This window comes from Salmo salar, chromosome 28 (genome assembly GCF_965601325.2).
Source record: "Salmo salar chromosome 28, fSalSal1, whole genome shotgun sequence".
Lineage (NCBI taxonomy): Eukaryota > Metazoa > Chordata > Actinopteri > Salmoniformes > Salmonidae > Salmo > Salmo salar.
The window spans coordinates 21,828,310-21,843,390 of record NC_138318.1 but is presented as its reverse complement, the minus strand read 5'-3'; the positions used below and the strand labels follow the sequence as shown (position 1 = coordinate 21,843,390).

The window sequence follows — 15,081 nt, the reverse complement described above, 5'->3', positions numbered from 1 at the left end:
AATGTGTTCGGTTGAAAGTTGTGCTGTTAACTTGGGTTTTTCCATAAGAAATGTATACATAAAACATGCATGAGATGATAATATCCCTGCTAATGTATGGAAAGATTCCCAACATAGCATGGCATATCTTGGCTGTAGTAGACTCAATTTCTTATTCTATGCCAGCTCATCTACATATGAATACACACACACACACACCCTTTTGTGTGCCAGTCCAACGGGTAAGGGGGTGCCCCTAGAATGCAACTGTAGTGTCCAGACCAGCTGATTCAAGTGTTCTATCTGGTCAGGTTGGTGCAACTGTCTGGAATACGTTAAGCGGGACCAAATCACTGTTAGGTGCGTATGGACCTATGCAATTTGATTGGAACAATTATAAGTATCTGTCAGATTTCCCAAAAGTGGAATCGTCTTTCTATCTCTTATTACCTTTTATTTGTATTACCGTGAATGTGGGTCGGGTTTAGGGGAGAGTTTTTGGGGCAACCACAGAACAGGTTAGAAACTGGTTAATTCTGCTGGTTCGAATCGGTAGGCTACCTACGTACTGTAACAAGAAAGGAAAGAGTTAATCCGAAATGTAGGCTATCAACAAACCAACCATTTCCAAACCGCTGGTTGTAGTTGCTTCCAGTTGCTGCATGTTGCCAGAGCACCGGTGTCGTTGACGAGAATTATCCAACCTAAAAAAATATGGACATTTAGCGAATGCAAATGACATTGAATAAAGTTGGTTGGTTTGACAGGCGCAACATCGTTTTTCGGAGAAACCTTTAACTTTCCACGAGTCCGATGTCATCGTTGGTTCACCTGTTCCGAGGTAAAGTGACGTAGGGCGCTTCAAGTATCAGGATGTATAGTCAAGCATGGAACAATTTGTATCCATCTCGGTGTAGCCTATAAATTAGCTACATTTTATCTGCTCCACTCACGATTTTTAAGTTATTACATTGTTGCACGTGGCAATGTGAAAACATTATGATTGTTGACTAAACTAGTATAGTAGGCCTAAATTGCTATAATAGAACTGGATCTAGTTTTGAAACTGAAACGTGTAAATGTAGAAAGACTATTTAAAAAGCTTAGATAAAGCCACCGCAGATACTGGTTTATTTTCTAAAATCGGTTTTACCATAGTATCCATCTATATCTATCCCTAAATTACAGAAAGGCAGAGAGCTGGTTTGTGGCTCAACAATAATCCTCAGTGGAATGAATGACACCCTCACTTCCCCTGTCTGTTGGGACAATGAGGGCAGCATCTCAAATGGCACTCTACACCCTGTGTAGTGCACTACTTTTGACCAGGACCCATAGTGCTCTGGTCAACAGCAATGACATGTATAGGGAATATGCTGCCATTTAGGACGCAGAGGGTTGCAACTCATGTGGACGTGCCAGGACCTCTCAAGTGGAGCCCCACTTCCCCACAATGGAGGTCCGTCTCCATGGTAATGTGTGGGGGTTTAGAGTTTAACTCAGAAGAAGCAGCTAGCTAGGGCTTAGGTTAGGTGGCATTGACAACCATGCCATGCAGTGTGTGTATAGGCTATGCACAATGTGCACACTGGCAATCAAACTCACATTTAGGTAATTGTCAAGTCTTTAACTCATTCTATCAGTACATGACATGTACTGTAGGCTAGTTCCATTGCTTCCTGAATTGAAGCGCTCTAGGTAAATATAATGAACCAAAATATAAACGCAACAATTTCAAATTTTACTGAGTTACAGTTCATATGAGGAAATCAGTGAATTTAAATAAATTCATTAGACCCTAATAAATGGATTTCACATGACTGCGAATACAGATATGCATCTGTTGGTCAAATCAAATCACATGTATTTATAAAGCCCTTTTTACATAAGCAGGTGTCACAAAGTGCTTATACAGAAACCCAGCCTAAAACCCCAAACAGCAAGCAATGCAAATGTAGAAGCACGGTGGCTAAGAAAAACTCCCTAGAAAGGCAGGGACCTAGGAAAAAACCTAGAGAGGAACCAGGCTATGAAGGGTTGTCAGTCCTTTTCTGGCTGTGCCCGATGGAGATTATAAGAGTACATGGCCATTAAGGCCAGATTGTTCTTCAAGGTGTTCAAATGTTCATAAATGACCAGCAGTGTCAGACACCTTTGAGAAATAAATAAAAGGTAGGGGTGTGGATCATTAAACCAATCTGTATCTGTTGTGATCACCATTTGCCTCATGCAGTGTGAAACTTCTCCTTGGCATAGAGTTGATCAGGCTGTTGATTGTGAAGTGTTGTCCCACTCTTCTTAAATGGCTGTGCGAAGTTGCTTGATATTGGCAGGAACTGGAACACCCTGTCATACATGTTGATCCAGAGCATTCCAAACATGCTCAATGGGTGACATGTTTGGTGAGTATGCAGGCCATCGAAGAACTGGGACATTTTCAGCTTCCAGGAATTGTGTACAGATCCTTGCAACATGAGGCTGTGCATTATCATGCTGAAACATGAGGCACGACAATGGATCTCGTCACGGTATCTCTGTGCATTCAAATTGCCATCGATAAAATGCAATTGTGTTCATTGTCCATAGCTCATGCCTGCCCATACCATAACCCCAACGCCACTATGGAACACTCTGTTCACAACGTTGACATCAGCAAACTGCTCACCCACATGACGCCATACACTTGGTATGTGGTTTTGAGGCTGGTTGGACGTACTGCCAAGTTCTCTAAAACGACGTTGGAAGCGGCTTATGGTAGAGAAATTAACATTCAATTATCTGGCAAAAGCTCTGATGGACATTCCTGCTGTCAGTGTGCCAATTGCACGCTCCCTCAACTTGAGAAATCTGTGGCGTTGTGTGACAAAACTCCACATTTTAGTGGGCTTTTATTGTCCCCAGCACCTGGTACAATGATCATGCTGTTTAATCAGCTTCTTGATATGCCACACCTGTTAGTTGGATGGATTATCTTGGCAAATAAGAAATGCTCACTAACAGGAATGTAAACAAATTTGTGCAAAACATTTGAGAGAAATTGTCTTTTTGTGCGTCTGGAACATTTCGGGGGTCTTTTATTTGAAGCTCATGAAAACAACACTACATGTTGCACATATTTGTTTTCAGTGTACATACCCTTGGTTCATCTGATATGGTTAGTTGGCTAAGCTGTTCTGGATGAGTGGCAATGAATGGTCTTGTGGCACCCCTGCTATGCAGCAACAAGGGTAGTGTTCCAAATTGCACCCTATTCCCTATTTGGTGCATTACTTTTGACCAGGGCCCATAGGGCTATGGTCAAAATGTGTGCACTATATAGGGAATATAAGGTTCCATTTGGGACAGAACCTAGGGCTATCATTGTAAAATAAGAATTTGTTCTTAACTGACTTGCTTAGTTAAGTAAAAAAAAAAGGAAATAAAATGTGCCATGTGCAACAGATTTCTGAAATAAGCCGCATTTTAGGTGCAACTGGATAGCAGTCCTGTAGGTTTGTCCATTCAGCTGGCTGTGTGTGTGCACCTTTGTGTGTGCGTGTCCATTCTCCCGTGCTGTGATTGGGACTAGGACTGGGACTTCGAGAGGCACTGGGGGACCCTGAACAGACAGCCTCTGAGTCTGAACAGATCACAACATAACCTAGAGACAGACAGTACAGCAGCTGTTGTAAGTTGCTTTGTTCTGCAGACCAAAGTCACATGCCAGGAAACACTCTGTTCCTGCTCTCTGACAGAATAGAACACTGGGTAGCGTGTTGTTCAGGGGAAGGACATACAGGTGAGTCCATTGTCTGATTGTTCCCCTCCTCAGCAGCAACACTGGCCAAATGGCATCCCATTCCCAATATGGTGCACTTTACTTTGCTTACTACTTTTGACCAGGGCCCATAGTAGTGCACTTTAAAGGAAATAGGGTGCCATTTGGGACTGTCTGAGTGAGATGTTTTCTGATTCAATTGAAGTGGTTGTCCTTGAATTATAGCTGTGCTGCTCAGGGATATTATGTTTTATTGTGGTAATTTAACCTTGGTAGTGGTGAGTGGTTAGTCTTGGTTTATTGGTACTAGTGTGTGAACCAGAGCAACAGCTCTATCACTACCAGAGCCCATAGGGTCAAAAACAGTGCACTACAAAGCGAATAGGGGGTCATCTGGGACATATCCTAGGCATGGCTTCTTAACTGAAATCATGGGGAGGTTATTTGAGAGTAAGGATGGGTGAATACATTTAGATGAATCCAACATTTAGGCTAACATGCAATGTCATGATCCAGAGACTGTCATGATGGTTGGACTATCGACTGGAGCGGACTATCCTAGTTAAATAAAAATGAACTCAATTGACCTGAAAGTGAATGTAGGAATGCATTGCTTATATGATCCAATTAATCAGCAATTCCTTAACTATTGTTGTGAACAAACTATTCATGTGAAAGAATAGTAATAGTGTTATCTTCATGTTCATGCATCACCAGATGTATTGCTTTGGTAAACACACATACACACCACTTGAGTGGGAGGTGGAAAGTCATCATTTTTCTCTGTACTTGTGTAGTATCTCCTCTAGCGGCTCCCATTGACTGCTCCTCAGCTGTAATGAGACTATTCAATGACTGCATTTACACAGGCAACCCAATTCTGATGTTTTTTTTCTTCTCACTAATTGGTCTTTTGACCAATCAGATCAGTGCTGAAAAAGATCTGATGTGAAAAGACCTGATGCGACTCGTCAAAAGAACAATTAGTGGAATAAAATATCAGAACGGGGCTGCCCGTCTAAACGCAGCCAATGTCTCAAGTATCTTGTCTCCTTGGTCAAGTAATCATATTAGATCAGGAATGTCTTTCATGTCGTCTTGATGCATGTTTTAATTTTTTTACATTTTTACATATTCTATATACGTAATGATAGGGTTAACTGTTTGGGACTTGGCTATCAAAGCACCTGAGATCTGCTTACCTTAAGTAAATATGTATTTTAGCTAAGTAGCTTTACTGTGTACAGTACTGCAGGCATTCTTGGGCAGCAGTTGTTACCACGTATCTTTGACTATTGGGCTCTTATAATGTTACCACAGTATATTCAGACATTACCATATCATCTCTCTTTTGTATAGATCTCTATGTACCATCTATGTTCTAGAGATCTGTTTCCCTGCAGATCCTACTGGAGCTGGTTTTCTGCCTCGGGGCAGTCAGAAGAACGCCAGTCAGCCTGGCCTGAGGAGATGGGTAGGGAAGTGATATGGTTGGTGTGCTGTATGTAGATTGTAGGAGGAGGTAGAACTAGAATTCCACACATCATTCTCTGGGGTAATCCAGGATTCTGGGCCATGAGGAGTGATGTAACGGGGGAGGAGTCAGACTCATTCAATCGGCTGACTGTTTTTGTGGTGTGATTAGGGCCCCAATTTGCTTCCCTATTGTTTGATTGGATGATTGCTAAAGTGGTTAAGTAATCAGGCAGATTGCTGATTCATAGCATTGCTCAAGACTACCGTATGAGAGAAATTACAGCTTTTTCTCCTTTAGGGCAATTACAGACTATGCAAAATATTGCAATCGTCTCCTAGTTCAACAACATAACAATGTTTCCTCTTCCGCAGGGCTTCACTTTCACTCTTTTGGTTGGAATTTCAATTTGAAACACTCACAAAACAGAGGATGTATGATCTTTGACAAACTTGTAAAAAATCCTGAATTAAATTACTTGAATTTGAATGGGCCATATCCCCTGTTAAGTTATCTGTCTGCATCAATGAAGTGTGTCGTCCACTCAGGTCCTTGTTTGTGAGTCTGAAATACAGGCCTCCTCTGTGCTTAGTAGTAGCATAAGCATAGTGTGAGGCTGCTGGCCCGGGCACATTTGAATAGCAAAACACCTTGTGCCCAGGTACCAAATATAGAGGTGAAATATTTGGGATGTTCCAGGAACTGTATTTGCCAGGGTGCCAATCGGTTTCTGCTGTCTTGCCAACTGGTTGACACGGGGCATCTCTGATGTTTACTGCAGATAATATTCCTGCTTGGTGAATCCAAGCCAATGGATGTAAAAAAATAACTATTCAAACATCAACTGCAACCGCCAGCCTGAATCTGAAAAACACTACAGTCATTGATGGAGATGTAGTGCTTCTATTGTACACCAACCACAATATTGGTTGGTGTGTTGTGGTACTATTAGTTGGGGTATTATCATTATACTATTGGTTGGGGTATTATCATTACACTATTGGTTGGGGTATTATCATTACACTATTGGTTGGGGTGTTATGATACAGTGCCTTCGGAAAGTATTCAGACCCCTTGACTTTTTCACATTTTGTTAGGTTACAGCCTTATTCTGAAATTGATTACATTTTTTTTTCCCCTCATCAATCTACACACAATACCCCATAGTGACAAAGCAAAAACAGGTTTTTAGAAATGTTTGATAATTTATTAAAAATAAAAACTGAAATATTACATTTACATACAGTTGAAGTTTACATACACCTTAGCCAAATACATTTAAACTCCGTTTTTCACAATTCCTGACATTTAATCCTAGTAAAAATTCCCTGTTTTAGGTCAGTTAGGATCACCAGTTTAAGAATGTGAAATGCCAGAATAATAGTAGAGAGAAGGATTTATGTCAGCTTTTATTTCTTTCATCACATTCCCAGTGGGTCAGAAGTTTACATACACTCAATTAGTATTTGGTAGCATTGCCTTTTAAATTATTTAACTTGGGTCAAACATTTTGGGTAGCCTTCCACAAGCTTCCCACAATAAAGCTTTAACTTCCTGACTGATGTCTTGAGATGTTGCTTCAATATATCCACATAATTTTCCTTCCTTATGAAGCCATCTATTTTGTGAAGTGCACCAGTCCCTCCTGCAGCAAAGCACCCCCACAACATGATGCTGCCACCCCCATGCGTCACGATTGGGATGGTGTTCTTCGGCTTGCAAGCCTCCCCCTTTTTTCTCCAAACATAACGATGGTCATTATGGCCAAAAAGTTCTATTTTTGCTAAATCAGACCAGAGGACATTTCTCCAAAAAGTATGAGCTTTGTCCCCATGTGCAGTTGCAGACCGTAGTCTGGCTTTTTTATGGTGGATTTGGTGCAGTGGCTTCTTCCTTGCTGAGCGGCCTTTCAGGTTATGTCGATATAGGACTTGTTTTACTGTGGATATAGATACTTTTGTACCTGTTTCCTCCAGCATCTTCACAAGGTCCTTTGCTGTTGTTCTGGGATTGATTTGCACTTTTCACACCAAAATACGTTCATCTCTAGGAGACCGAACGCGTCTCCTTCCTGAGCGGTGTGACGGCTGCGTGGTCCTATGGTGTTTATACTTTTTTTTCTGAGGTCTTGGCTGATTTATTTTGATTTTCCCATGATGTCAAGCAAAGAGGCACTGAGTTTGAAGATAGGCCTTGAAATACATCCACAGGTACACCTCCAATTGACTCAAATGTTGTCAATTAGCGTATCACAAGCTTCTAAATCCATGACATCATTTTCTGGAATTTTCCAAGCTGTTTAAAGGCACAATCAACTTAGTGTATGTAAACTTCTGACCCACTAGAATTGTGAATTATAAGTGAAATAATCTGCCTGTAAACAATTGTTGGAAAAATTACTTGTGTTATGCACAAAATAGATGTCCTAACCACTCCACAAGAAATTTGTGGAGTTGTTGAAAAATTAGTTTTAATGACTCCAACCTAAGTGTATGTAAACTTCTCACTTCAACCGTAAGTATTCATAGCCTTTACTCGATACTTTGTTGAAGCACCCACCTTTGGCAGCGATTACAGCCTTGAGTCTTCTTGGGTATGATGCTGCAAGCTTGGCACACCTGTATTTGGGGAGTTTCTCCCATTCTTCTCTGCAGATCCTCTCAAGCTCTGTCAGGTTGGATGGGGAGCGCCGCAGCACACCTATTTTCAGGTTTCAACAGAGATGTTCGATCGGGTTCAAGTCCGGACTCTGGCTGGGCCACTCAAGGACATTCAGAAACCACTCCTGCGTTGTCTTGGCTGTGTGCTTAGGGTCATTGTCCTGTTGGAAGGTGAACCTTTGCCACCGTCTGAGGTCCTGAGTGCTCTGGAGCAGGTTTTCATAAAGGATCTCTCTGTACTTTGCACCATTCATCTTTGCCTCGATCCTGACTAGCCTCCCAGTCCCTGCCGCTGAAAAACATCCCCACAGCGTGATGCTACCACCACTATGCTTCACCATAAGGATGGTGCCAGGTTTCTTCCAGACGTGACGCTTGGCATTCAGGCGAAAGAGTTCAATCTTGGTTTCATCAGACCGGAGAATCTTGTTTCTCATGGTGTGAGAGTCTTTAAGTGCCTCTTGGCAAACTCCAAGCAGCCTGTCATGTGCCTTTTACTGAGGAGTGTGTTCCGTCTGGCCACTCTACCATAAAGGCCTGATTTGTGGAGTGCTGCAGAGATGGTTGTCCTTCTGGAAGGTTCTACATCTCCACAGAGGAACTCTAGAGCTCTTTCAGAGTGACCATTGTGTTCTTGGTCACCTCCCTGACCAAGGCCCTTCTCCCCCGATTGCTCAGTGTGGCCGGGCGGCCAGCTCTAGGAAGAGTCTTGGTGGTTCCCAACTTCTTCCATTTAAGAATGATGGCGGCCACTGTGTTCTTGGATCTTCAGTGCTGCAGACATGTTTTGGTACCCTTCCCCAGATCTGTGCCTCGACACAATCCTGTCTCAGAGCTCTACGGACAATTCCTTTGACCTCATGGCTTGGTTTTTGCTCTGACATGCACTGTCAACTGTGGGACCTTATATAGACAGGTGTGTGCCTTTCCAAATCATGTCCATTGAATTTACCACAGTTGGACTCCAATCAAGTTGTAGAAACATCTCAAGGATGATCAATGGAAACAGGATGTACCTGAGCTCAATTTCGAGTCTCATAGCAAAGGGTCTGAATACTTATGTAAATAAGGTTTTATATTTTTAATACATTTGCAAAAATGTCATTATGGGGTATTGTGTGTAGATTGTTTTTATTTAATCAATTTCCGAATAAGGCTGTAAAGTATCAAAATGTGGAAAAAGTCAAGGTGTCTGAATACTTTCTGAAGGCACTGTACTGTTGGTTTTGTGTGTTATGATACTATTAGTTGATGAATTATGATGATGCTATTGGTTGCAGTGGTATGATACATTTTATGATACTATTAGTTGTGTCAGTGTGGATGTTATGGTACTACATTTCAGCCAAAGGCTGCAGACAGTCAGCAGTCTGATCTGTGAACAGTCTGATCCTCCCTGGAAGGAAGTGATGGTTGAGCAACTGTCCCTTCACTCAAGTTTCCTGTCTCAAGTAAAACACCCACCAACTCCGCAGTCTGAGCTTCAGCTACTCTGGGTTCCTCCTAGTTTTACAGCAACATTGTCCATTGAAATGTGTACATTTCTCCTCTACACAGTGCACAATTATACTTTTCTATGTAAATTTGTCAAGCAATTCTTAAACATTTGTTGTCATTTGATTTGGAAACCAATAGTACTAGTCAGATTCTTACTGTTAGTGCTACTTTCAGGCTGATTATGAGGTTTCTAATGTTAATGTAAAGACTACTTCACAAAGAGAAGGAGATATAACAGTCAAACCATGACCTTTGTGAGTACAGTGGACTAGCTAAACACAGAGTTTTTTTTTTTCAGTATCCTCTTAGTTCTGCCCTGGCTTCCTCACTAATTAATCTAATTCACCACTTGAGTAAAGGAATGCACTCTCCTAAAGCTTTGTTTCCATGCCGACATTTCCTTTTTCATCATTGGTAAGACAGAAAGGAAATGGGTTCAAATGACCTGTCCTCTCTATCTGCCTCCTCTCTCTCTCTCTCTCTCTCTCTCTCGTTCGCTCTCTGTCTCTCTATCTCTCTCTCTCTGCCTCCCTCCATCTGAAACATCCCCCCTCCCCCTGTCATTGTAACAGAGTAGGCAGTTCTCCTTTCCGAGGCATCTCTGTCATTGGTGTGTGAGCGCACACTGCACGGTGTGTGTGCCTGCCTGCCTCTGCTCCTGTCAGTTCAGTCCTGTGGTAGCTAGTGTAGCTGTGCTCTGGTGAGCTGTATTATATGGCTCTACTAATTAGGATTACATAAACATGGTGGATCTTTATGCAAAGCCCCGGCATGGGTATCAGACCCGGGGGGGCTTGGCTCTACCAATTGCAAACCAGGTAGGTCCAGAACAAACTGTATAGCGTATGTCTCTAAATGCAACAATGCAGCCTCACCAAAACTGTCATTGCACTGGTTTTGATGGATCTATGGCTAAATTGGATGGTTCTGAATGTAGATCAGAGTGTGTTGGGTTTGTTGTACAGTGTATATACAACATTGACAGTGTTTACATCTACCTTATTATCACTTTCTTGCTTCCTGTTTAGTCTACTTGGTCTCACCCTTCTGCGGATATATTGCTTCAGCTCAACTTTGTTTTCCTCTGTTGCCGTGTACGTCAGCCTCAGAGAGCATGCTCAGTAACACAAGTAACGCCGCCTTCTGCATGGTTAATGCATAGATCCATTAAGCACTCTTGACGTTAGAGTTTTGCCAGGTGTAAGTTGCCAAATTTGCCAACACAAAACCATAGTTTCTCACACATGGGTATTACATTTACTGTGAGGTGCTTGCTGAGTGTGTTGATGAAATGGGTAGATTGAGGGTTTTGCCTGTTGTTTATGTTTATTGGTGACACTGACATTTTGCCCACACAAAGACCGACTTTCTCACTTCGGGTTAGTGTGTGTTTACTGTGTGGTGTTTGCTCTGGGTAGATATATTTTCCAGTGTGCAGGGGAGGGGGCATTTCAGAATCAACACAGCGAGAGATCAATGATGCAACTCTCTAATTTCCTCTTGCTTGTCTGTATTTTGTTGATCTATTTTCGGTTCAATTGCCTGGTCATGTGTATTGATTACCTTGTGGTGATAATGAGATCAATAATGATGCTAATGACAGGCCAAAAACCTCTAGATGGGACACCGAGTCCATATCTGATACAAAATGTATTATTATTAACCAGAGGAAAATAGTCAAATTTACTCATTTCTATCCATATGTGCCTTCCGACCTTTGACCGATATAAATAGGCTTCCGACCTGTCACCGTTCATCAAACTAGTGGTAGGTTTTCAGTCTAATGGATCCTGTTGTGATAGTCCCAACCAGAAGGCACAGCTGATCAAGGTCCCTGGTAAATATAGACTATGGGAGAGGGAGGGAGAGATCAACAGTCCCTCTCACAGTGCCGTGATGATGACAACAACATATCCATCAGGGTTCCCAGAGGGACGTCCCAGGAATCCTAGTCATTCAGACACCTCCTCATTGGAATACAGCAGGTGAAACTTAGGCCACTGGAACAGATAAGAAAAGACTCCAGGTTAGACTCGGGGCCCCTGAAATTGTAGGATCAGATCGTCTATTTTAGATGGGGGTCATTTCAATGGAAGTAGGTAGCCTAGTGGTTAAGAGTTTTGGGCCAGTAACTGAAAAGTTGCTGGTTCGAATATCCAAGCCAACTAGGTGAAAAATCTGCCTGTGCCCTTGAGCAAGGCACTTATCCCTAATTGCTCCTGTAAGTCGCTCTGGATAAGTGACAAATATAAATGAAAAACATTGATTTTAGCAGGAGTAAGTGATTGTGCCAATGTTTTCTGGAATGATGGACACAGAAGTACATTAGGCATTTACATCTCTCCTTCACTCTCATTTATTCAATACAATTAAAACAACTTTATTTATCTGAGGGACAATTACTTGGGGCAGTCTGCAACAACAATGACAACAAGACTAACATTTAGGCTAACTCAACTAACCTAACCATGTGTATTGGTCTTGACTAGGGCTATATTTACATACTGGTGATGTAATTTGCCTCCTACTGTAAAATGGTGTCTATAACTGTGGGTCGCAGATAAGAGGAAGAATAAAATGTAATATTAACTTATATTCAGTCAACAGTTGAATTGGCTTATATTCAGTGAACGTGTGAGTCATAATAATTTGTTTTACAGTTCTGTATTGTGGAGAATTTAAAGTGCACCTGCTGTAGTTGATTAGTAACCATTGTCGAACTTTCGAATGAAACCTGACTATTGGCCTTCTATATTTGTTTGTGGACAGTTGTTATTGTTCTGGAACATTACCACCACCCTTAGACGAAAGACAATGTCACACATGAATGCCTGGGTGGACTTTGAAGTAGGCATAGAGTGTTGCATCTCCACTTTTGGCAGTGCAGAGTCTGTGTCTGTGGGTAACTGGGTAATAGTGGGTGTCTGTAAATTTAGACAAAAATGAGGCGGTGGTTTATGGTCTGGAGCTCAATGCTTTCTGTTTAGCTTTAGATTTAACTTTCTAAGCTGACTGCACCGGAAGGAAGACTGTTCTATCACCCTCTTTCTGAGTGCTAAAGGTGAAAGTGGCTTTTTTTCTCTCCAGAAATATCACAGCTTCTTTTATCTACTCAGAACCAACTGACTGTCTATAGAGCTGTGAGACTAAAGTTGATGTTCGTTTTTTATTCACAGGTTTGTCTCTCTGCTGCATTAAGTATTCGGACGGCCTAGAATCAGTGTCACTTGACCTCAGCCTCGTCCCAGATCTGGTTGTGCTGTTTTTTCCAACTCCTGGGCTGATTCCTCACCGTTCAACACATAAACAGATCTGGTTGTGCTGTTTTTTCCAACTCCTGGGCTGATTCCTCACCGTTCAACACATAAACAGATCTGGTTGTGCTGTTTTTTCCAACTCCTGGGCTGATTCCTCACCGTTCAACACATAAACAGATCTGGGACAAGGCTTGGCGTCACTCTGTAGTTCTAAACTCTTCCAGATGACCCCTGACCCATATTTCCTGCTCTTCCCATAGGTTGACAATGAGAGTGCCCAGAACGCTGTGTACGTCAATGTAGCGGAGCTCCACAGAAACGTCTCTGAGTCCCCTCCCTCGGCCTCCTCCCCTCCCTGCTCTCCTCCTTACCTGGACTCTGAGGGATGGGAGGTGCACACTGACCAGGAGAGTGGACAGGAGTACTACTACCACCCTGAATCGGGACAGACCACCTGGGACAACCCCCACATAGACCCTGAGGCTCCCACTGAGGAGCCTGTGTGTTCGTCTCCCTCGCCCTCCTCTCAGTCCCCCACCTCCACCTCTGTCTCCCCCCCTGCATGGACCGCTGACTGGGAGCAGTGTTTGGATGTGACTAGCGGCCGCCAGTACTTCTACAACCCAGTATCGGGGGAGACGTCTTGGGAGCCCCCAGAGCCACAGTGCCCCTACCCCCCTCTGATGGAGCCGCTGAGTGGGCACAGCTCTCTGGAGGAAGGGCCGGTAAGGCCTGCTCCACTTAGACACTCACTTACTTAGTCTATTATAGTTTCACCCATGGGAAGTCTACAAATAATACAACACTCATCTTTCTAAGAAGTTAAGCTCCTGCTAAGTCCTACACCTACAGTACATAGCAGACAGTTATTTTTCATAGATGTAGTTTTCCTCAAACTATTATAGCAATGCATTCTGTACATTCTCACGTTGACCTCATTGTGAACTTTTTGCAAACGGCATTCTTGTGTTTTCACAGTTCTAAAGAGATGTGAAAGAATAAGCTAAAAGCTGTTTAAACTGCTTAGTTGAAATGAGGAACTTTGAAAAGCTGAAAGGAACCCGGGAGGAAGGTTATCCATTGTCCTGGTCTCGATCTGTTTTGAAGCAGCACAATGAGAACACTGAATGTTACATTCTCACAACGTGTGTGTATGTATCTCTGTGTTGTCTGTCCTGTCTGTGTGTGTCTGTGTTCACACGCATATGTGTGTGTGCGTCTGTGTGTGTGTCCAGCCTCCCCTGCCTGAGGAGGACTACCCAGCCGAGGCTGACCTACCTGAATCCCTGGAAGAGGAGCCGTTGGCTTTGTCCCCAGTGGACCCTCACTCCTTCCATAAGGACTACACCCGCAGCCATGTGATCCAGGCGGTCATCCCCAGGGCCAGCCTGGACAGGAGCGCCCCAACTGGCTGGAACCTGAACGTAGACCCTGATGGAACATGGGTGTTCTCCAGCAAACACTCACCTGAGCAGGTACACAGACCCTTTATTTATCCATTATTTATTCAGGTTAGTCTCATTGAGTTAAAAATATACTTTTCAAGAGAGACCTGTCCAGGAATGAAATCTAGGGGGAAACCATGCCACTCAGCTTGAAGGAATATTACCAGGCCACCTGATTCGGGTGGCGTTCAGTCAGATACCGCTCCAGTATAAGTAGTACATTTTCTCCATGATGATACAGTGCAATGTGGATATTTAACTGGACGTGTGTGTGTGTGTGTGTGTGTGTGTGTGTGTGTGTGTGTGTGTGTGTGTGTGTGTGTGTGTGTGTGTGTGTGTGTGTGTGTGTGTGTGTGGTAACAGTGGATCAAATCATTGGACGACAGAGGACAGACGTACTACTACCTGAGAGACGGCTCCAGATCCCAGTGGAACCTGCCTGAGGTAGAGATGAAGATTAATCACCCATGGCAATTAATTCTACCATACAGATTTAGATAGAAATGAGGCATTGATTACCTAACTTATGAATTACTTATTTGGGAGTTTCTTATATAGAGTTTCTCCTCTATCATTTGACCCCTCCAGGCCCCTGTAGCATCAGGCCAGTCTAAGGTGGGAAACGGTGTTGCGCTGGACGGGGGGTCTCTATCTATGAAGAACTGGAGACACACCATGGGTCCAGCTCACTTCAGCTCAACCATGGAGGAAAGGGTTAGTGTTGCTAGTGCGCGCACACACACACACACACACACACACACACACACACACACACACACACACACACACACACACACACACACACACACACACACACACACACACACACACACACACCCCACATCCCCCTAGCCAGAGTTCACCACAATAGAGCTATAAGAGCTACAGTAGGAGTGTCAGCTGGCTCTGACAGCGGTGTTTAGTGAGGCAGAGTGAAGTGACTGGGAACACCATATGAAACACCTGACCCTCTCAGCTCTCATACAGCGCCCCTTTTGACACCGTTTCCTAA

The 15,081-nt window shown here is 43.2% G+C and overlaps 1 protein-coding gene across 5 annotated transcripts in view; it reads left to right on the top strand.

Annotated features, from left to right (window-relative positions):
* Positions 1–15,081, top strand: part of LOC106589645 (rho GTPase-activating protein 15) — a 28,332-nt gene that overhangs the window by 4,126 nt on the left and 9,125 nt on the right. For 4 of the 5 annotated variants that reach the window (XM_014179876.3, XM_014179874.3, XM_014179875.3 and 1 more), the window contains 4 exons: positions 12,885–13,349; positions 13,860–14,099; positions 14,433–14,513; positions 14,658–14,783. In XM_014179876.3, coding sequence (XP_014035351.2) covers positions 12,885–13,349; positions 13,860–14,099; positions 14,433–14,513; positions 14,658–14,783 — 912 coding nt within the window. Of the gene's footprint in view, positions 1–9,950; positions 10,186–12,884; positions 13,350–13,859; positions 14,100–14,432; positions 14,514–14,657; positions 14,784–15,081 lie in introns of those variants that run through there. The other variant, XM_014179877.3, reaches the window with a different exon arrangement.